Source organism: Globicephala melas, chromosome 12 (genome assembly GCF_963455315.2).
Source record: "Globicephala melas chromosome 12, mGloMel1.2, whole genome shotgun sequence".
NCBI classification, from domain to species: Eukaryota; Metazoa; Chordata; class Mammalia; order Artiodactyla; family Delphinidae; genus Globicephala; species Globicephala melas.
In genome coordinates, this window is record NC_083325.1 from 56,147,751 (window position 1) to 56,170,186 (window position 22,436).

Consider the following 22,436-nt stretch of genomic DNA (forward strand, 5'->3'; position numbering starts at 1 on the left):
ATTGACACTGAGCTTTGTCATGGTCACATGGTTGTACCTCAGGGCCCAAGCATAGGTCTTTCAGACTGTCCAGCGTGTACTAGCCAGATTGGAATCCTTGCCTACTCCAAATAGCATTATGATGGGAGTCGGCTGAAGTGCCCTAGGCTGTAAGAAGTGGTGGGGTTGCCTCCCAGTTGGCAGGGAAAGTTTTAGAAAGAAGCAGAAGAAGCTCACTGCGAAAGGGCCTCGATATGGCTATAAACTGTAACTGACAAAATTAGGGACCTGGGTTTTCAAAGGCAGAAAAGGAGAGGCTGGTACTGGGGCCGGGTGGTGGTGGTGGGGGCGGTGGTGGGGAGGAGTGCTGTAAGGGAAGTCGTCTCGGAAATAAGGGTGTTTCCTGAGGGCACCTCGCCAGGCAGGAAGGCCACGCCCTGGCTTTTCACACGTTTGCGCACTCTGAGCCAGAGGGACAGACAGGCGGTGGGGGGCAGGTGGGCAAGGGTAGAGAGGAGGTGCCTGCACCGGGCCTGCTGGCCCCAGGGTCCGCTTCAGGCTGTGGCTGTACCGGGCTTATGCTGAAGGTGTTGAGAGATTAGAGCCTGAGCCCAGGACTTTGGGAGACGTCCAAGGAAGGAGGCAGCCTGGTTGCTCAGCTCAGCCTGGGCCCCTCCCCTCAGGGAAGTCCTAGCAGGAGTTACAGAAGTGCCTTGCCACTGGAGAGGGTGGGGGAAGAAGGATGTAAGATGCTCTAGAATTGGTTAATACCTGTCAGGCTCCAAGCCCATCTTCCACTCCCCGACACCTCCCCTGCTTAGGCCACAAAACCTTGTGAGATAGCAGATTAATTTGAAAATTGAGCTGCAGCTGGATGAGTTGATGTCAACTTCAGAGTTCAGTTGTGTTTAATTAAAGCCATCCAGAGACTAAACCTGCTCCCAGAAAATTATTCTGACCGAATAATTAAAAGAGAATAAAGGTTAGATTTGTGTTTCTGGCTAAGTCTCTATTGCATTCGGCATCTACAAAACATGAATTCCATTAACCTTTTGTGAACCAACATTAAATTGCTTTCAGTTAGTTGTCATTCTAATTAAAGTAGAGTCACACAGAAGAGCCTTTGTTTATACTTGGTGTCTGTTCCCTTTTCTTCTCTGGAATTATGTCCTTGAAGAAACGGTCATTTGGAAAATCGGTTCATAACTTTATGTGTCTGCGCATCCCTCCCTTAGTCGGGGTCCTGTTCACTGAGCATCAGAAGGAATTGCACCAGGGGAAGTAGGCTGCAGCTGCAGAGGACGGCTGGGGTAAGTAATCACTGCGGGTGCTTGGACTGAGGTGTGTAATTTGCAAAAACATGTCCTGCGGCCACGGGAGATAAAATGAAGGACTAGTTAAGGTCGCCTGCCCAGTTCAGGCCAACTTGGGCAGGGGCAGGCCCCAGGGAAGGTCTTCCCAGGAGGGCCTTGTGGGTTGGGAGAGGGTGTCCTGCCATACTGTGACCTAACTCCCCCTGGGCCTCTGTGCTTTGGGTATGGGTGGCTTTGTTCCTGCTGAGTGATGGGTCAGTTCATCTGGGCCTGTCTGCAGCCTCAGTGTCCTGAAGGAGTCAGCACACTCGGGCTCTGGGCTCGTGACTGCAGCAGCGGGGAGGGAGACGGTGAGATAGAAGGTCTGTGTCTCTGCTCTAGGACTTACCTGTACCTTGTCATGCAGCATATTTTCCTGCATGATTGTGGATGTGAGGTGTTATGAACAAGAGTCTCTAAGCCAACCCAGGATTTCTCAAGATGGATCACTCACTCCAGGCCCCCAGAACTCAGGAGGCAGGGAGAGGAGATCTGCTTTCTTCAGCTTCAGGTCCGGACAGAGGTCAGAGGTGCTGACTGTACCCTTATTTGTGTGTCTTGGGAATGGGAATGTGCGGGGGTTGCTTGCCGGTCTTTGCTGAGCTTGTGCTGTGCTCTGGGCCTAGAAGAAGCTCATAGTGGTCTGGGATCTGGACCAGATGCTGCTAAAAACAGAAGGGGCAGCCTGACTCCACTTGGGAAGATGGTCATGCCTCAGGCTTCAGACCCAGGAGCGCCTCGGGTCTGCGGTTTCCTAGTGGTGCCAGGCGACCTGGCCATGTCTGAGCTGGGGCTTGAAGTCAAGTTGGCTCTTCTCTTTCCTGGTGCCCCAGCTCCCTGGGCTCTCTCTGACTCCTGATGAGTTTTCTGGCCTTCCCTCATGGGCCATCAGGTGCCCTGTTGTCTTTTCTCACAGGGCTTTTCTGTGAGCAGATCTGGGGTTACCTGAGGATTGGCACCCCATCTCCCTAGCAGACTGGGGACTTGCCCCGTCTTCACCGTCAGGAAGCTTTAACAGCATGTACCATTCATTCCGTAATTGCTGCGTGCCAGATTCTGTGTTGGGCAGTAGAGACCAGAGAGAGGTGATGCCGTCCTTGGTCCCCGAGGTCAGAGAATGATGGGCACAACCAAAGTGCAACAGAACTGTCCAGAGGCAGGGCCAGGGTCCAGGAAGGCCAAGGAGTGGCAGGGACACCCTCAGAGGGGACACTGTGGAAATTGCATAGTGATGCGTCAGGCGTTCCTTGCTAAATACAGTGGGGAAGGGCATTTGGCCTGAGGGAAAGGTACTTGCTGATGTGTGAGAGGAGGTGGGGGAGAGGCAGGCTCAGGCCAGGGGCCGGGCCAGAGCGGGCTTGGACTCTAGTCGGTAAACAAGAAGGGTATGTGTTGGGATGGCCACAGAATCCAGTGTTCTTTTGGTTCTTTTGAATCCATGGTGCCAATATGGAGGACAGATTGGAGGGGAAAAAGACTTGCAGCCTTGGGCTAGTTAAGAGTTATAACAGTTCATTTGAGAGATGATGAGAGCCTGGGGACCAGTGGCAGCGGGCATGGAGAGAGAGGCGTGAAGCCCAGGGATGTTAAGAAGGCAGAGTGAACACAGCCTGACGCTTAGTTGGACATCGGAGGTCAGGGTGAGGCAGGCTTCTGGGTGCTCCCGGGATGACTCAGCCTGGCTCCTGGGTGAGTGGAGGTGCAGGACTGGGGGGTCAACAGGGCAGGGCACGTATGGAAAACAGTGGATTGCCTGTGAGCCCTCTAGGCAAGGAATTCCAGTCAGCAGTTGTGTCTGGAGATAAGCCCAGGGGTCTGGACTGGAGGTAGGAACTTGAGAGGTGGCAGGACGCAGGGGCAGTGGAAGCCTGGGGTCTGCTACATTGTTAGGAAGTGTATGAATGTGAGGAAATAGAATGGGGGAAATACCAGTATTTCAGGAGCTGGAGAGGACAAGAGCTTGTGATGGCTCCTAGGGTCTAAGAACATAAGGAACACAGACATCATGTTGAGTGAAAGAAGCTGGACACAAAAGAGAGCATACCCTGTGATTGCATTTAGATAGAAGTCAAAGCTGGGCAGAGCCAATCTATGGTGATAGAGGTCAGAACAGAGAGGGAGTACTGACAGGAGGGTATCACAGGGCAGGCTTCTGTGCGGGGAACGTGCCAGCTCTTCATCTGGGTGGGTGTGTACACGTGTAGGCAGATAGGCAGATACCCTGAGATGTCTGCACTTTACTGTAATTTATACCTAAAAAAAAAAAAAAATCTTTAAAAGCTTAAGAAAGAAGGGAAGGAAGATGGAAGTGTAGGGGAGGAAAAGTAATTTTCCTTCCACCCTGTGAGTTCTTGGCTGAGACCCCTGTAGTAAAAGACAGATAAACAAGAGACAAACAGAAGTTTACGAACACATATACCTCATGTGTACATGGGAGGTACTCAGGGAAAAATGAGCAACTCCCCAAGCGGGCTTAAAATTCAGGCTTAAATACCATCTTAGTAGGGAAAAGGGAGGGAGGGAGGCCTCCTAGGGGAGAGTGCATGATTTTTAGGGAAGATGAAGGACCCTTAGAATGGTGGATGGGAGGTGTGATGGTTTGTGACAAGTGTGTCTGGGTGTGGTGTGGACTCCAGTCTCCTCTCCTGGGATGAGAGTCAATCTCCCTTGGTTGATGAAGCTCCTGGGAGGGGATTTTTTTTTTTTTTGCGGTACACGGGCCTCTCACTGTTGTGGCCCCTCCCGTTGCAGAGCACAGGCTCCGGACGCGCAGGCTCAGCGGCCATGGCTCACGGGCCCAGCCGCTCCGCAGCATGTGGGATCTTCCCGGACCTGGGCACGAACCCGTGTCCCCTGCATTGGCAGGCGGACTCCCAACCACTGTGCCACCAGGGAAGCTCCAGGGAGGGGATCTTTGACAATTGAGTTCGTTTTGGAGCATCTGTCTTTAGGCAGATGGGGAGCTCAGAGAAAGCCTCTCACTGGATTGGCTGTTTTTCAGGTGCCTACAGCTCAGAATAATCAGCATACCAAAGTGGCATATTTGGGGCTGGCATATTCTGCTGCTCTTCAGAAGGAAGATGGAAGGAAGGAAAGAAGGGGAAATAAGGAAGGAGGAAGGGTGGATGGAGGGAAGAAAGAAAGAAACCTGAAGCCGGTGGTGCCTGGCAGGAGAGGATAGGGTTTTCAAGAAAGAGGATGTGACCAGTGTCGCTCACACGCCTAGAGATCAAGCCCTGGGCTAGCTCCATAGAGTGACCTGGAGGCTGCCCTCCCAGTCCTCCCATGGTCACTAGAGTGTGTCCCCAGCGCTGCGGAATGAGTGGCATAGAACAGACCCTAACATTGAATCAGGACAGGGAGGGCATACCTGAGAAATCTCCCGTGCTTGGGTCATAGTTCCCAGCAGTGCAGATGGCCCCTCTGGTTTCCTGAGTGTCCTCCCAGGCAAATCCCGGTGTTGAAATTTGATAACGTTTAATAAAAAATGTTATTATCTACTATAATTTAAAAGAACTTCCTTCTGTTTCAGTGTGAGGGTTTCCCATAGAAACCACTTCAGCCTGGGCGGCTGTGAATGGCGGCTTTATTAACAGAGCCATCTGCAGGCTTTCCTAACAATCTGTCGCCCTGCTCATGGCTTCCAGTGCAAACATTGTTTATTGTGATGTAGGCCTCAGCCTGTCACCCGTCACCTGGAGGGGGACAGCCTTCCCTGCGCCCCGAGGCAAGAACAGCTCATCTGCTTCCCTCGAGCCCCTTGGACGCAGGGCCCTCGCAGAGCAGGGGCGGGCAGAGCCCTCGAGCTCATCAGGAGGTCTCTCCCCTGAGAATCAGATGCTCCCGGTGGGCAAACCCTTACTCTCTTTCAGACAGAGACCAGGGAGACGGGGCCTAAACTTACCTAAACTCACAGTGAAACATGCCCTTTTCATTGCAGCCTTAGGTTTTTTATGTCAGATACCTGACTTGCCCTCACGGAAGGGCTGACTCACCTTCAAGTGGGACTGGTATGAGAGAGACCTCACCAATGCTCCAGGGGCCTGAGGGCTTGAAGCTAACACATTCTTTCGAGAGAAAAGGGACTCTTGGCTCAGCTCAGAATTAATTCATCTTTTAAATGGAAATGTCAAAGCCTGGCAAGCACTCCTGCTCATGATTCTGGTGCTGAGATATTCATGGGCAGCAAACAGTAGGCCACATGAAAATGGATTTTGCCATTGAAACCAGAGGGGACTATCGCTCTCAAAGGAGAAAGCCTGATCACCTAATCTCAATTCTGCCGCAGTTTCACCAGGGCCTGCTATATAGTGGAATTCTTCTTTTTCTTGTCATTTTATTACTTCTGAGTAAGGGAAGGTGATTTAGCCCAAGCACCTGAGGCAAGGCGGCCGTGGGGCGGCTTCAGGAGAGCATTTCCAAGAAAGGGAGTGAGCATCAGTGACACTCAAAGCAGTCAGAAGGGGAAGCCAGTGAGGACCCAGGAGGAGGCCTCGAGAAGGGGTGCAGAATGCCCAGCGAAGGGGAGGACTCCTCTGGCTGCAGGGGTAATGCACTGGCTGCTTCTGGGGGGGCAAGCAGGTAAAGCCTCTGTGTTCCCAGACACACCTCTGACCAGCGCCCCTCCCTTGCCTGGGGCTCCTCCAGGCCCACACTCAGCTAGGAAGTCTCGCACAGACCCCGTGGGGGCAGAGAAGTGGCAGGGAAAGCTGCAGGGAGCGCCGTTTCACATCAGCAGTGTTTTATTTGATCATAGATGGAGTACCTCAAGTGCACAAGGACAAATTTTATTTAAAAATTTTTGTTGTATTAAGGCCCATATTTGTTTCCATATTCCTTTCAAAAGCATAAAAGAGAAGGGAGTTTCTATATCATTATTTAAAAAAAACTTATTTTGAAATAATTATAGACTTAGAGGAAGTTTAAAAAAAGAGAGACTGGTGAACCCTTCCCTCAGCTTCCCTCAGTGGTGACATCTTATATAATGTGTAGTTTTATGTCCAGGAAATGTTCATTGGTACAACAGAGCCATGCAGACCACAGACCTTAATCAGTATCCACCAGTTCTGCCTGCATTCCTGTGTGCGCGTGTGCAGTTCTGTGCGATTTAGTCCTGCTTATAGATTCGTGTAATCACCACCACAACCAAGATGCAGCCTGTTCATCATCGGAACCCCCGTGCTGCCCCTCTGTAGTGACATCCCCTCCCCTCCGTCCCTGTCCCCTGGCAACCACTAGTCTGTTCTCTAATGTTGCTGTTTCAAGAATGTTATAAATAGAAATGTAGTTGGTAAACTTTCCAGATTGGCTTTCCAGGATCCATGCTCCGTGAGGGTAGGGCCTGCATCTTTTCATTGCTGGATTCCACGCCGAGCCCAGTACAGTTTGCACATGTACCCGATGAAACAATGACTCCTAGTCTCATACAAATTCGCCGGTTTCAGACTGGCTACCACTTTGAAGGTGTCGGCAGCACAATACGTTTTTACTGTAGAGTGAGTGAAGTCTGTAGAAGGAAGAGGCCCTGCCCTTCCTGGTCATCCGACTTACACAGTTGCGTTAACCGAGAGAGAGTTCTGCGGCTGATGCGGTAAGAGAATGCCAGCTTCTGGTTTCCCTGCTTCCAACCAGGTCTCCAAGTCAGCCCGACCCAGTGTTGGCTGAATGGGCATCACTGTGCTGAGATGGGCTCCAGAGTACGCTTTGACCCTTCCCAGGATGCACTATGGCTTGGTGGAACATCAGGAATGAAACGGGATGACCAGGTATGAGGGCTTTGCTTTTTATTAAAAAGTTATTTTTCTTCCCTGAGGCCCTTTTAGCACTTTGTCTCCAGCTCCTTTAGTGTGAGATCCGGCAAAAATGAACTCTGCCAGGGGTTGAAATCTGCGTAATCCCGCAGAGATACTGAGTCAACACTGGCAATTATGCATATTCACGCCTGTCCCTGGGTGGCTCCCTAGGAAGATCTATTTTCAGGACTGCGTGTTTACACTGCTGAGGGAGAGGAGAGGCAGGATCAAAGCCCTCTGGCTGAGCCTGGGCTGGAGGATTAAGGGGAAGAAGCACTTGACTGGTGAAGGAAGAAGCTACTATGCTGCTTTTTTGGTGAAATGGAAATTGCTCAAAGGTTGGAAAATAAGGGAGCAGCTTCTCCACACAAATAGGTTTAAATTGAACATCGGGGACTGAGGACACAGGAGCCAAGAAAGGCAGGAAGGGCAGGGAGTCACTGGCAGCAGGTGCCGCAGCATGCCTGGAAGCTCTGCCCCGCACTCCAGTTGTAGGGATGACAGGAGGGGACTTGTGCAAGGGAAGGGTCCCTCCAACTTTGTGACTGTTCAGAGCCCAAAGACGCTTTTTCCAAAGCCTAATCACTTTCTGTGGTTTCTGCATATACTGGTCTCAAATCCTTCCTACCAGAAGCTCAACCCATTTCATTCTCTTTTTGTTACTAATAATCACTAAATTAACTGTTCTGCAGTGAGCATCTCCTGCAGTGCTGCACAGCAGAGCACGGGGCTGGCCCCAGGAACTCTGGGGGCAGGAGGACCTGCCTTCAAATCTTGGCTCAGCCACTTGCTACTAGGGTAACCTGGCTTCTCATCTGTAAGTTTACTCGTCTGTAAAATGGAGATAATCGAATTCAGGATTGTTGGAAGAATTGAATGAGTTAGTACGTGGAAAGCACTTCAGTGTTACGTTATGTGTTAGCTGTTATGGCTGAGTAGCATTTCGTTCTGTGGATGTGTGCCATATTGTAATCATTGAGCACTCAGTTTCTTATTTTCTACATTTCTTGATGTTTTTGTCCTTTGAGATACAGAAGTGGCACCCTTAAGTTTTTCTGCTAGACTTTTGGATTGGTAAAATTAAAACAAAAAACACAAACGTGTTCAGTTCTGTAAGCTATGGTCTCCTGAGGATGTCACCCATGGATATAGAAATGAAACACACTGACGTTTCTAGAGACAATGAAACTTTGTTTTCTCCTTTTGGGATTCTTTCTCTTTTAGTTTCTTTGTCCACTTTGTATCAGAGGTTACTGTAGGGGTCTATTAATGAGGGTGGAGTCGAAATTCAGGTTTCCTTTGGAAAAGATGAACTGATTAGCACAAAAGGTGTAATATTATCAGAGTCCCTGAGGAGAGCAGGAGTTGCCCCTTTACAAAGGAGACGTTTACTATGGTCCTTGAAGATGCCAGTCCTGGGCATCCTGGACAAAGGCGGCTCTTCAGCAGGGCCTATTTCTGTGATGGGGACAGACGTGCAGCGTTGCTGTGGGCAGTGCCCTCACCCTCTCCTGAACTGAGGACTGAGATGACATAGTCCTCTGCTGTTTCCCCGTCTCCTTTCCAAAAATCTCTGAATCTTCACCCACATCTTTTCCTTCTTCCTCCATTTATAGAGAATGTCGTTCTCCTCGTGTAAGTGGAAGAGGCTCCAGCTTTCCAAGTTACAACACACGAAGTCCTGGCATGGCAGTTATCTGGGTAAGTGAACGCAGGCCTGTTCCTGAACCTCTCCAGCCCGCCCCTTGCCCACAGGGCAACACACCCCTTGTCATTGCGAGCTGGGGTGTCTGGGGGTGCACTGGCCACACGGGGACTCCTCCAGCAACAGCTCTGCTCCGCTCCACCCAAGTCCTGAACACATGCTCTTCAGCCCCGTCTCCTTTGTCCTAAAAACATGTCCTTGTCCTAAACTCTCATTGTAGTTCCACCTTTAAGCTAGAAACCTAGTTCCTTATAGAAGTTACATTAACAAACACCTCAATATGTCCAAGATCTAATTCATCATTATTTCCCCATAGAGGTTCCTTTTTTGGATCTCCTTTTTTATTAAGAAGAAAAATCATATTGTTTAGTGGGTTGGTTCTGGTGTCTGTCAGCTGTTTTGTCTCTGAATTCTTGAAAGAGGAATTCCTGCCCCAAGACAGCATCTCACAGGTTAGTATATGCGAGTGGCTGTGAACATATATTCATAGTTAACAAGGATGAATAAGATGATGATGAAAACCCCATCATTTCCATGACTGTAAAACTGGGAATGTATGAGATACTCTTAGTCTAATGCTTCATAAAGAAAAATTTGTAGCAGCTAATTTATGGTTGCGGTGTACAGAGGATGTGTCACTAAGCAACACGGGAGAGATGGCGAAAGCGGGACGCTGAGTTCAAGGGCTTCTGGCAGGCTACACCGGGGAGGCAGGCAGTGGAGGCGGGTCAGGCAGGTAACCAGGATCACCAGGATTACCTAACAAACACTGGAGAGAGTGTAGACATGAAATAAATTAAAACAAAGCTATTCCCTATTAAATGGAAGCATAAATGAGAAGTAATTTCCTCTAACATTATGAGATGGAGTCTGTCACTCCAGAATAGCTGTATCCATAGCAGTGGCAGTGGTCAACTGATAAATGTGTCCTTCTGAACTGTCATGTCTTCTGATGATTGGACAGTCACGGAAACTAGCAGCATAAATGAAAAAAGACTCAAGACACATTTGGAGAGACAAATGAAACATTTTATTTTTTAATCTTCAAAATCTTCTGCCATAAGACAGGAATGCATGATAGAAATGGCTCAACATCTTCACATGAAACACTTGGATTCATTTTCATTCACAAGTTTTTCTAAAAACATCTACAATTTCATAATCCCACCCACTTCCAACCATTATCACAGATTTAGTTGACTGTTAAACAGTAGTCGCCAGCAGTAGAGCTGGAACGCTTTCTGCGTATTAGTAGTGTCTTTGGAAACTACCACCCAAGATATCACGAATATAAATTTCATGGTACACAGCAACCCCAAAGGTGACTGATGTCCCCAAATAAACTCCCTGCTTATCATGGAGAGTGGTATCCCCCGGGTACTTAACGAAATGCTTTTTCTTCTCCTAGAATTACTTGTTCATCTCATAGTATTTTTCTTGCAGGGTATATAGCACATGCTGACCTGATGATTCAGTCACCATAGCTAATAGGCAAATATATATGCCTGATACTACTGCTGCTCTCTGATAATTATGTACAAACATACTGAAAAATGATGGGTTGCTTGGAGTCTACCTCCCTTCTTCTGAAGAGAACTACTTTGAGGTTTTTTTTTTTTTGAACAGTTGTAAACAAAAGGAAAGAGAAATACATGGACATATATCTATACACAGAGATAACACACTGAGTATTTTCAGTGTGGTGCATATCTTCTTATATAGAGATACACAGAGTGAGTGTCTACACTCACCCCTTCACACATACCCACACCCTTACATACAGCATGTGAATACAAATGTCGTGAGTGTCCTTGGGAGTTCACTGAAGTTTGTGTATTACCAAATGATGATGAAATACCTGATTTGTATTACTCCTGAGAAGACAGTAGAAGGGAATGACAGTTCTGATGCACTTTGGAATGGCACAGTCACGTAAACACTTGCATACTTAAGACTTTTGAACTCATCCAAAGTTTCTAAACATGATCTAACCAAAAAAAAAAAGATATCAAAACATTGCAAGTTAAAAAATAAGAGTCTTTTTTTATAATCAAAGTATAAACAAATATATAGGAAATGCATATTTGTCAGTAATTATTTTGAAAATAGGAAACACATACTTAAGAAAAACAATCATCTGACAAAACTTAAAAAAACAACTATCCAATGCATAATAACACATGCACTGCCCCCAAACAGCAGAGGATAGCCACATCAGAACTGCAAGGCTTACAGCAACTCCACCAGAGAAAGATCACTGTGTATAGCAGGTCTGTTAGTATGCAATTTATAAAAAATGCCTGTGACTATTATTCACACTTATATAAAAAAGAATTTGCCATTTGTTGAGTATTTTATCCCTCAATAATTTTATCCCTCAATAATCTGTATAAAAATTACACCTAAACCAGTGAATTTCAAGCACCAATTCAATCATTTAAACTTTATTAATATTTCTGTTATTGAAGGAGCAAATTATGATGAAGGCTAAGCTAAGATTAGCCAAGTGTAATTTTATAGGCGTGCGGTTTCTTCTGTTCATTCACTTGAATGCCAAACATTTGAAAATGTTTAGGCCAGCAAAGGAATCCTTGGAGGAATCCATTATTTCGGAGTATCAATGGTTTAATATACATTAAAAGCTCTATAACAAACCACTGCTTTCTTAGTTCTAAGATAAAATAGATTTGCACACAGGAAATTAAGGGGCTTAGAAAAGGCAGCACCTACATGGTAGACTAACAAGCACATCTGGACATCTGCTGGCTACGTAAGAAAAGGGTGTTATTATTTAAGAAGGCAACACCACTGCTCATGGCACTAATGAAGTTTTTAACTAAAAAATTTCCACTAGACATTTGGGGTGGGAGGGAATCTCAGTAAGAGGTTTTTTTTGGTTTTTGTTTTGTTTTTCTGATTTTCAGCATCAGGAAAAAAAAAGTAGCACAGTCTGAGCCAGCAGATGAGTAACAGTGTTTGTGATGCCTCTGCTTGTTCCTGAAGAAAACCTGCTCAGATAATGAGGGGTTTATTTAAAATCTATACAACCGCTATTTTTGTTTCCAGTATTAACATCATACCACTCACGTACACAGTAATTTCCGAGACACAATTAATGTTTCAGTCTTTTCCTACTATTAAGTTTGGTTAATTTTCAACACACATCAAACCGAACCTTTAGGTCGACTGCATTTAAGAGACGGAAGATAAGACTATTGAAAACAGATTACGTGGAAACCAAAATCTCCGTCAATAGTGATTCTCCATCACTTCCTGGCCTGTTATCTGAAACTTTATCACAAGACCACATCATGCAGCTGGAGGAAAAGAGTGAGTCACGCGGAAGTCCTGGTGTTAGGACAGGGGTGAAGGGTCTTGCTGGTCCCCGGGAAGAGCGCCTTCGCTCTGCTCATCACTCATCTCATGGGCTGGCTCTTCATAAACAGGCTCACCGAGGTCTTCGCTGCCCCCCTCACTCTGCTCCTCACTGTGGTCTTCGCTGGGCCCCACAGTCTGTTCCAGGCTGTTCTCCAGAAGTGTGGGAGAACTGCTTATCCTGCTTTCTTCTTCAGCTGTCTCATTTAAGGGCTGGGAAGGAGGTGGTGTGGGAGCATCAGACTGCATGACACTTTCAATGGAAGAGATGGGGGCTTTGGTGAGCGCAGTATCTGCTACAACCTCATTTTGAGGCAAAGATAACTTTTCCACAAGTTTCCACTGAATGATGCTCGTGTCTTTTCCACCAGTTGAAATCAGGTGACTGTCATTATGAGTAAAACTGACATTGGTGACATGGCTGCTGTGGGCACTGTACTTGTGACTGGGAGCCTACATGAAATAAATCAGATAGGAAAATTAAACTCATTCTTCACATGCCTACTTACAGCAATGGAGGTGACTAGGTTAGGGAGGTCATTCAGTTTGTGAAACAGGTATAATTCAGATCAAAACCACAAGTCATTGACTCTGAGGAATAAAGCTAGCAGTAATTTTCTTTTTAATACCTATTTATGTGGGAGAAACGAAGTAACTGGACAGCTGTACTTTCAGACTGTAAAAAAAATAAATGTCTCTTCTGCATACTTGTTAAGAGTTTAGTGACTATTCTACTGAGACGGCTAGGGGAGAATTTACTAGGCTGGAAAGATTAGAGACGATTTGGGAGTCATAATGTTGATCATGTACCAAAAATAAAATATTTTAATATGTTTAGAAGAAATTTAAAACTACCAAGGTATCGGGCTTCCCTGGTGGCGCAGTGGTTGAGAGTCCGCCTGCCGATGCAGGGGACACGGGTTCGTGCCCCGGTCTGGGGGGATCCCACATGCCGCGAAGCGGCTGGGCCCATGAGCCATGGCCACTGAGCCTGCGCGTCCGGAGCCTGTGCTCCGCAACAGGAGAGGCCACAACAGTAAGGAAGGCCCGCGTACCGCAAAAAAAAAAAACAACAAAAAAACTACCAAGGTATCAAAATGAAAAAAAAAGGACAATAAACAAAAATGAATAAAACATCATCAAGTGGCTTCTCTGTCTTCTCCTTTACCTTAATGAGGAAGGAAAAGACAAGCACTGCCTGCTTGGATGCTTACAGATGACCCTATTCCCTCCCCACAAGCACTGTAGTATCACAGACAGTAATTAGTAACCCTATGAATATTTTCCCACCATTGACACAATATATTCCCAAACAAAAATTATCCCCAAACAAAAGGCCCTATAACACTAGTTTTCATTAAGTTGATTTTACCTTTGCTTTGGAGCAGGGATACTGAAACAGGTGGACTTTGCAAAAGTCATCAGCAACAGCTATCACCTTTCTATTGTGGGATCGCACCAGTGCATTGATATCTGTCCCATCAGATCCTTCTGGCCAGACACCTTTGATATGGAAACATGGTGGGGGCGGGGGGGGGTAGAAAAATTAGCCTGAAAAATACAACTGCCATGCTACGTGTGTTTATTTTAGAATCTTAATTTTCATCCGTGTTCAAACTCTTAGCTGCTAAATTTCCCTTAAAGATTTCTTAGTGGCTCAATACTTCATTCAAATGATGAAATTTTATCCAAAATCTAATAATAAACTGAAATAACCTCAAGATGGAAAATTTAAGACTTTAAACTTTAAGACTCAAAATACTCACTAGTAACCAGCAGGTGGTGCTAATAAATTTAGTTTTAGGTCGTCTCACCTTGACCATAAGCTCCTCCTGTTTAAAGTTTCCAGTTGGAGGGGAAATTCTCAGTTATTTCTGTAGCACAGTGCAGAAACAATGCCATAGCACTAATTCTTCAAAGTGGACTCTGCTCCCTTTCAGGCAGGCACTTAAAAAAAACACCTCATAGAGATTCTTAATGGAAATGTATAGGCCATCCACTAGTCTATCATGTTATCCATAGAAGTCTCCATAAACCATTACTTATGTCCAAAGTTTGACACAGCAAATTTAATTATTCTGAATCATTATGAGGCACTGGTAATCATGTTCAACATAATCAGCACAAACCTCTACTAGACTAAAAACATACAATATATAACAGTTGAGATGCTGGCCTCCTGTAGTTCAGTACTGCTCTAGAGAACAATTTTTTTTTTTGTAAATTCACTAAAGATGAAACACTTCTTGACTGACATCTCTTAATAAGTAAATTAAATATTGTTTCACTAAAATAACAAGGTAAGTTACTAGCTATTGGCCACTGCTTCAGCTTCACCCAGAATAATGAATTTGTTTACGGACTAGTCAGGGTTATTTTGTTTTAATTTCTTCCAAGCCTGGTAGGCTTCTTCATCTCAGTAGCAGTTGTATTTAGAACAAGTACCCATAATGGATTATTTTTCTAATGCACACAGCATAAAGAAATGTTCAGATCTACCATCAGAGTGCAGGAGAGAGTCCAACTTTTCAGAAGGCAGAGATACACTGTTAATGGAAAAATATCTAATATTTTGGGAATTGCTTTAGGTACTGGTGCCACATCCATATCCAATATTCTAATTAGAGTATAACATCTCTTTTTAATCCTAACTTTCTCAGAAGGATTCCTACAGATTGGCAAAGACTGAGAAAACTGTCAAAGGACAGATTTCTAGAAATGTCCAAAACATGAGGTTAGGAATGATCTCCACATTTTATCTTTAAATAATGTCTACTGAAAATGCCTTTATATGTCAGTATGGTACTGGGATAATTGGACACCCACATGCAAAAGAATAACAACTGTTGACAATGATGTGGAGAAACAGAACCCTCGTACACTGCTGGTGGCAGTGTAAATGGTGCAGTCACTTAGGAAAACAGTCTGGCAGTTCCTCAAAAGGTTAAACACAGTTACCATTTGACCCTGCAATTCCACTCCTAGGTATAACCCAAGAGAATGAAAACATGTCTACATGAAAACCGTTCACAGCAGCATTATTTATAATAAAAAGTGGAAACAACTTAAGTGTCCATCAACTGATGATGAACCGAATGTGGTATAGCCATACAAAGGGATGTTATTCAGCCGTAAAATGAAGTACTGATACATGCTATAACATGATGAACCTTCAACACCTGTGCTAAAGGAAAGACGTCAGTTTCGATGGATCACATAGTACATGATTCCATTTATATGAACTGTCCTGAATATGCAAATCATTAGAAAAAGAAAGAAGATCAGTGGTTGCTGGGAGGTTGTGGAAGGAGGAGGGAGAGAGTGACTGCTAATGGGCAGAGTTTCTTTTTGGAGTAATGAAAATGTTCTAAAATCAGATAGTGAAGATGGGTGCACAATCCTATGAATATGCTAAACCCACCAAATTGTGCACTTTAAACAGGTGAATTATATGGTATGTGAATGGTATCTCAATAAAGCTGTTATTTTGAAAATGCCTTTACAAATTTGAAAGCTTCAATTTTCACTTGCAGGAAAAAATTGTGAAAGGCAATCTATACTATTATGTAAATGCCTTTCCTTTTTAATTGTCTTTCATATTTATTGGGGACCAAAAGTCTGCTGAATTCTGCAGAGAATAAACCTCATATTGGTTCAATCGTAAATACATTCAGTTTCTCTGAACTGTGCATTAATAGTGATAACACTAAAGAGTACTAAGTGAAGAGAGTCAGAAAGACATACTATATAATATCACTTATATGTGGAATCTAAAATATGACACAAATGAACTTATCTATGAAACAGAAGTGAGAGAGAGGCATGGACATATATACACTACCAAACATAAGGTAGATAGCTAGTGGGAAGCAGCCGCATAGCACAGGGAGATCAGCTCCGTGCTTTGTGACCGCCTGGAGGGGTGGGATAGGGAGGGTGGGAGGGAGATGCAAGAGGGAGGAGATATGGGGATATATGTATATGTATAACTGATTCACTTTGTTATACAGCAGAAACTAACACACCGTTGTAAAGCAGTTATACTCCAATAAAGATATTTAAAAAAAATACACTCTGCATCTCTATTAAAAAAAAAAAAAGAAACAGAATGAGGGACATAGAGAACAGACTGGTGGTTGCCAAGGGGGAGGAGGGTGGGGGAGGGTTGGATTGGGAGTTTAGGGTTAGCAGATGCAAACTGGTATATACAGAATGGATAAACTACAAGGTCCTATAGCACAGGGAACTATATTCAATGTCCTGTGATAAACCGTAATGGAAAAGAATATGAAAAAGTATGTATATGTATGTATAACTGAATCACTTTGCTGTACAGCAGAAATTAACACAACATTGTAATTCAACTATACTTCAAAAATAAATTAAAAAAACACATGTAGACTATTTTTCATTTAGAAATTTAAGTATTATACATAAAAACACCACAAATCGCCTTTTCCCATCAAGTGCAATGTCCTTACCAAAGACTTGAAAGCCTAGCACACAGGTGTATGTTGTCCAATCGATGTCCTTACAATCTGATCGATTCCTGATTAGTTTGCAGCCATTTGGAATGTCCCCTTTAAATTTAGAAACAGGAAGTATAATCACAGTGCTAGTGTACAAATGTATTTGAAAATCCATCTTGACTCAAACTAGCCACGTTTACTTGTATTTATAATCCATACACTGAAAATGTTAAGACACACTTGAAAAGAAAGTGTTTAACACGGTTTATAGAACTATAAACTGTTTCCCACTGAAGTTGTTTTGTCTTTAAAATGCATAAATGCCCATCCATTGTACTCCTTCCTGCCTCCAGGAAAAGTTGTTAAATACAGAACCATTCAGAGCAGGATCAGTCCCCCTGAATAATTTCTCATGACATTCAAGTGAACTCATTACTTTGAGATTCTCATTCCTTAGCCAGCTCCAAGTAGCACATGCTTCTTCAGGTTAGAGGGGCCAGTGTGCAGTGGCTGCACAATTCAGAGTCCATGCAGCCTGCTCTTTACTGCCCCTGACAGACACATCTCAGCCGTATGTAATCATTCATACTTACAGTACAGAATCTCATAGTCTCCCGAGTTAGACATTATGTACTTGTTGTCTGGAGACCAGTCAAGGTGTGTGATATAGCTGGAATGTCCCTAGGAAGTAACACATCAACTATTAGAAAGCGTTTAGAGTTCTGAATGATAAATAGTCTCATAGTAGCCAGTACTGTCTTCTGAGTAGCCATTCACTGGGAATTCCTGAAGTAGAGCAGTACCACGGCCTCTGGAACTGAACAGGGCTCAGAACAGGTCTTTGGTTCTTTTTCACACTATCCTCTTGGGAGCTAGAACTGTGGAACTGAAGAGATCTGACCACAGTGGAAATGGTAGGCACTTGGAACCTGGGAGTATCCTGCTGGTCTCTCCATTTTGATACCAGCACCAAGTACTACCTGTGCTACACTTCCAAGAAAGACAGTCTCTTAAAAGACACTGAAACAGATACCACAACCTCAGGCCTTATTTCAAGTCACTAATATCCCTAATTAGAGTGACTTCCTTTTTGATAATGAAGTATTGGTTCCATGTTGTGTACAAAAAGAGTACAGTTTTCCTGGGCTGCTGCTTCAGTACCCATGGCACATGGAGGTCTAAAAAAACTCCTATCTCCAAAGAATATTTTTTGGGAAAAGTTATCCAACATCACACTCCCTCCAAACAGCTGGATCCAATAATCATCTGACTCCTTAAACAAGAAGACAGTGATCTTTTTCTGCCTAGGTTTTTACTAACACCAGGAATTCAAACAAAAAAATTACCAAATGCCATATTTTGTTGGCTTCACATGTAAGCATTTGATTATTTCCAATAAACTGCAGATAAATCACACAGGTCTTACAGTTTACACCAAAGCTGACAGAGCCTCAAAAATCACTTTTATCTCCTACACTCTGTATTAAAACATTTAATTTCAATTGTACATTTTGAATTACTAGCTTTCTGCTCACATGGTTTTTATTTTATTTTTTTTGCGGTACGCGGGCCTCTCACCGCTGTGGCCTCTCCCGTTGCGGAGCACAGGCTCTGGACGCGCAGGCTCAGCGGCCATGGCTCACGGGCCCAGCCGCTCCGCGGCATGTGGGATCTTCCCGGACCGGGGCACGAACCCGTGTCCCCTGCATCGGCAGGTGGACTCTCAACCACTGCGTCACCAAGGAAGCCCATGGTTTTTATTTTTAAAGTTCATAAATTCAAAATACCTTAGGTGTAGTTTTCAATGATTTTCACAAAGTATTTTAATTATTCCAGTAGCCTTCTGAAGCCAAATGACATAACCTAAAACCTCTCTGGAGCTATATCTCCACAAAAGTGCTGCATGGCAAATACCCACATTTATACATTTAAATGAATTTAAATTATGTGAATTTGAGACCTGTGAAGCTTCCTGAAGTCCCTGGAGATTAGCTGGTATGTCAGCAAACAGGTTGGGAGTCACTTGCGAGGCATGTGGGAGACCTCCCAACTTAACAAGAAATCAATTTCAATGCCAGAAAGACACATGTGGTTCTTGGGTATTTTCTGAATATGGCAGGAGGGTGGGGTTCACACAGATCTTTTCCATAGTGTTCATGGATCTGATGCCTGGCTCTGGAATCCAGAGAAGCCAGGCTTCTAAGATAAGAAAACTGGTGCTACATGAATGAAGGATTTAACCAGATTAATCATGTCAAAGTGTTTGAACCTTTGTGAAAATACTTTAATAGTATTATTTAGAAAAGCATCAAAGGCAACGTGTGGATACATAACATGCGTGTAATTCACATCTGTGTTGGACACAGCATATTTATATGGTAAGTCAATATAAAGGATTCTCAAAGAGAACTCGAGCAGGAAAAGCCCCCAAATTTAGAAAAGACCTTCGGGAAAGTTATCAATTTATATTGGAAAACGAAGTGAGTATTTTTTCGCTGATGTGGAGTCCAATAAAGAAGCAAAGAAAAGAGTAGATGCAACTGTCTGTCGGGAGTCTATGGTGCTGCCTTCCCAGACCACCTCAGAGGACCCTTGTCTCACCCAACTCTTAGGCCACGCAAGGCACATATAAGACTTGGGGGAAAACACCCTCAAACGTCACCCCACAGGCACAGACACAGTTGGGAGCAAAAAGTACACCTCGCTGAACAGAAACAGAGTACTCTTAAGCTGATACTTTCATCACTGCCTTTAAGCAGCTGAATGGTGTAACCACAATAACAATCACAAGTGATGGTGCCTAAGAATAACTCTGGAAAAATAAGAAATATCTCAGCTGAATCTTTGTTAATCACATGGAAGGTTGTCATCTGCATCAGTGGTTTGCAACCGTGGCTGTATATTAATATTACCTGAGGAGTTTTCAAACAAGTACCAGAGGTCTTCAGTTAGGGGACTCACTTTTTTCCTAAGTAGGTATCCAGGTGTCCCCTCACCCTCTAGGGTAGTGACATCCAATGGACCTTTCTGCAGTGATGAAACTGTGTATCTGCACAGTCCAATGCAGAAGTAACTAGCCACCTGTGGCTTCTGAGTACTCAAAATGTGGCCAGTGCTCCCAGGAAACTGAATTGTATTTAATTTCGTAAACAAAGTTGTGGTTAGTAGCTGTGATGCAGGCTGAGAAGAGTCCACTGTCTCTCTACTGATTTGAAATACCTAAACTTCCACATAAACAGAGATTTGCTTTTGGACTCTCTTTTCTGTTCCATTAGTCTATCTGCCTATTCCCAGCCAACTGTGATAGTTTCGTGGTATGAGGAAAATTTCAGATGAACTTTAGAACCATTTTATCAAGCTCATAAATATTGTGCATCAAATTTAGAGAATAGTTTGTAGAGAACAGACATGTTTATGAAGTCTTTTCTTCTAGAAATATGTCTATTTTTTCATTTCTTAGTTTGTGTTTCAGCCATGTTTCACATAGCTTCCTGTGCTTTTCTTGCTAGGTCTATTCTCAAAGCATCACAGTTTTTGTTACTACTGCAATTAGGATTTTTTTCCCATCACATTTTTGACGTGCTTTGCTGGTGTGAGAGAAAGCTGACCTTTAGAGTGCGGGCTGTAGAGTGTAGCCTGTCCAATCCAATCTTTAGACTGTAGATTTGTAGAGCATAGTTTATCCATTCCACATGCTCTTAAGTGCCCAGCTAAAACACTGTTATTTCCTAATCTCTTTTGCAGCTATGGGTGGCAGAAGTCACTGAGTGGGGCTTCCAGGAAAACTTTAAAAATCGACTTAGGAGGAAGAGTGTCTTTTTCCCCCTTGCTCTGTCCCCCTAGAACTAAGATGGGATGACTGGAATTCCAGCAGCACCTTATTGAGGATGATGGAGTAGAAAGAAAGAAGGACCCTGAGTCCCTGATGACTTCTTTTAAATAGGAACACATCCCTCATTTGTTGAAGCCACCAAGTATTGCAATATAATTCCTAACTGTTATGGTAATATTGAAATACGTACTGCATTAGTTTTATGGGTAATTTTCTTGGAGATTTCTAGGTAGACAGTTTTAAAAGTCTTTTACTCTTCTCTTTCTTATATATATTTTCATTCACCAAAATCCTGACCAAAAAACACTTATTTTACCAGCACTTCTTGCGTATTCTAACAGACTCTGTAATGCTTTTTTAGTATATCACTACAACTTCATTACACTCCATCTCCTGGGCTAAGATCTTTGAGTAGCAGTGTTAAAGGTATACAGGAACTGGAGTCAAACACAGAGCTATTATGTTGGCACTCAGGGACAGTTTCAACTGCTTGGTTACAATTTATTAGAGGGACACTTCCTAAAGTTCTAAGCCCAGTATGTTTCTGAAGCTATAGGGTCACTTTAATGTTAACTAGTAACAGGAAATATTGGAAACAAAAGAGAAAACAGCATTTGTATTTGGAACTCTGAGAGTAGGTCTAGTTGCCACATTTTAATCTTTACAACAATCCTATGAAAGTAGGAACTATTATAATCTCCAGTTTTAAGATAATAAAATTAAGACTCAGAGAAGTTAACTTGCCTAAAGTTGCAAACTAGTAAGCAGCAGAGCCAGCATTAACCCAGTTTTTTCTGTCCTGTATCATAGCAGACAACAGATAAAAGGAGTTAATATGAGACTATAAGACCAGCTGGTGGAAGCAGACAGCAAGAAGTGAGAGCTGGAAGCAAAGCACAGAACAGAAGATAATTAGAAAAGCAGAGTGGCTGAGCCTTTCATTATAGCCTCAAAGAGTACTATAAGCTTTAACAGTTCCTGAAGATATTTCAAAATAATACTTCATATGCTCTAAAGATAAAAGCTGCCTAACTGGAGAGGGCAAAGTGTCATGCAATTGATAAACTTGGCAGTTCTCAACACTTCCAAGGTCGTCTCATTATCCCGTGTCCAACACTGCTCTTTCCTTTCTGCATCAGTTGCTGTACTCTGAAAGCACAGTACACTGATATACACACTGAAAAATCTGAGGCCTTTTTGTACCTTGGGAAGTCTGCTCTACTAAGAGGAGAACAGGGTTCAGGACCCAGATCTGCCACTATGTCAAGATGTGACCAAGGACAAGCCATTTATCTTCTCCGAAACTCAGTTTCTTCATCCGTAAAATGAGATCTAAGTTAAGTGCTATAGTGCGACCTGTAAAATTTTATGATTCCACAAGATTAAATTATATTTGATAATACTCTGTTTATTAAGACATGGACTTTTTTAAAAGGTTGGGGTAAAAAATAATTAAGAAAAATTTGGTGCCTGGTAGGGTAAACTTAAGTAATCTGAAAATTCCTTTCAGTGGAATATTTCATTTGATCATGCTGTACAATGAGGCACTATTATACTACTATTCCCAAGTATTAAGATAATAAATCGATTAAAAGATGTATTTAAATAAATTAATGGATATTGATTCATAATTTTTGTCGAAGTAAATGAAAATATTTTGGATAAATTATAAAACTATAAAGTTGCTTGTAGATCAGTTTATAGGCTGGTTTTAGCACATGGTACAAAATACGCCCCATCCCCCCCCCAAAAAAAGCAAAAAGCAAATAAACAAAAAAAAAGCAGTAAGTCTCTTCTCTGAATAGAAAATGGCCTGGGTTTTACTTTTGTATATACTTTTAAAAATTCATTCTTTTATTCATTCCCCTAAAACTCTTTTGTGATAAAGACTGTTAAAGGGGGATTTCCCTGGTAGTCCAGTGGTTAAGAATC

The 22,436-nt window shown here is 43.5% G+C and overlaps 1 protein-coding gene across 5 annotated transcripts in view; it reads right to left on the reverse strand.

The window, feature by feature from the left end:
- Window positions 1-9,841: 9,841 nt before the first annotated feature.
- The window catches only part of EML4 (EMAP like 4), a 152,746-nt gene continuing 140,151 nt past the window's right edge, over window positions 9,842-22,436 (reverse strand). For 4 of the 5 annotated variants that reach the window (XM_060309767.1, XM_060309766.1, XM_030857837.2 and 1 more), the window contains 4 exons: window positions 17,266-17,353; window positions 16,685-16,783; window positions 13,576-13,706; window positions 9,842-12,656 (listed from right to left, as the gene is read on the reverse strand). In XM_060309767.1, the coding sequence (XP_060165750.1) occupies window positions 12,183-12,656; window positions 13,576-13,706; window positions 16,685-16,783; window positions 17,266-17,353 (792 nt within the window). In that variant the 3' untranslated portion in view covers window positions 9,842-12,182. Of the gene's footprint in view, window positions 12,657-13,575; window positions 13,707-16,684; window positions 16,784-17,265; window positions 17,354-21,230; window positions 21,388-22,436 lie in introns of those variants that run through there. The other variant, XM_060309768.2, reaches the window with a different exon arrangement.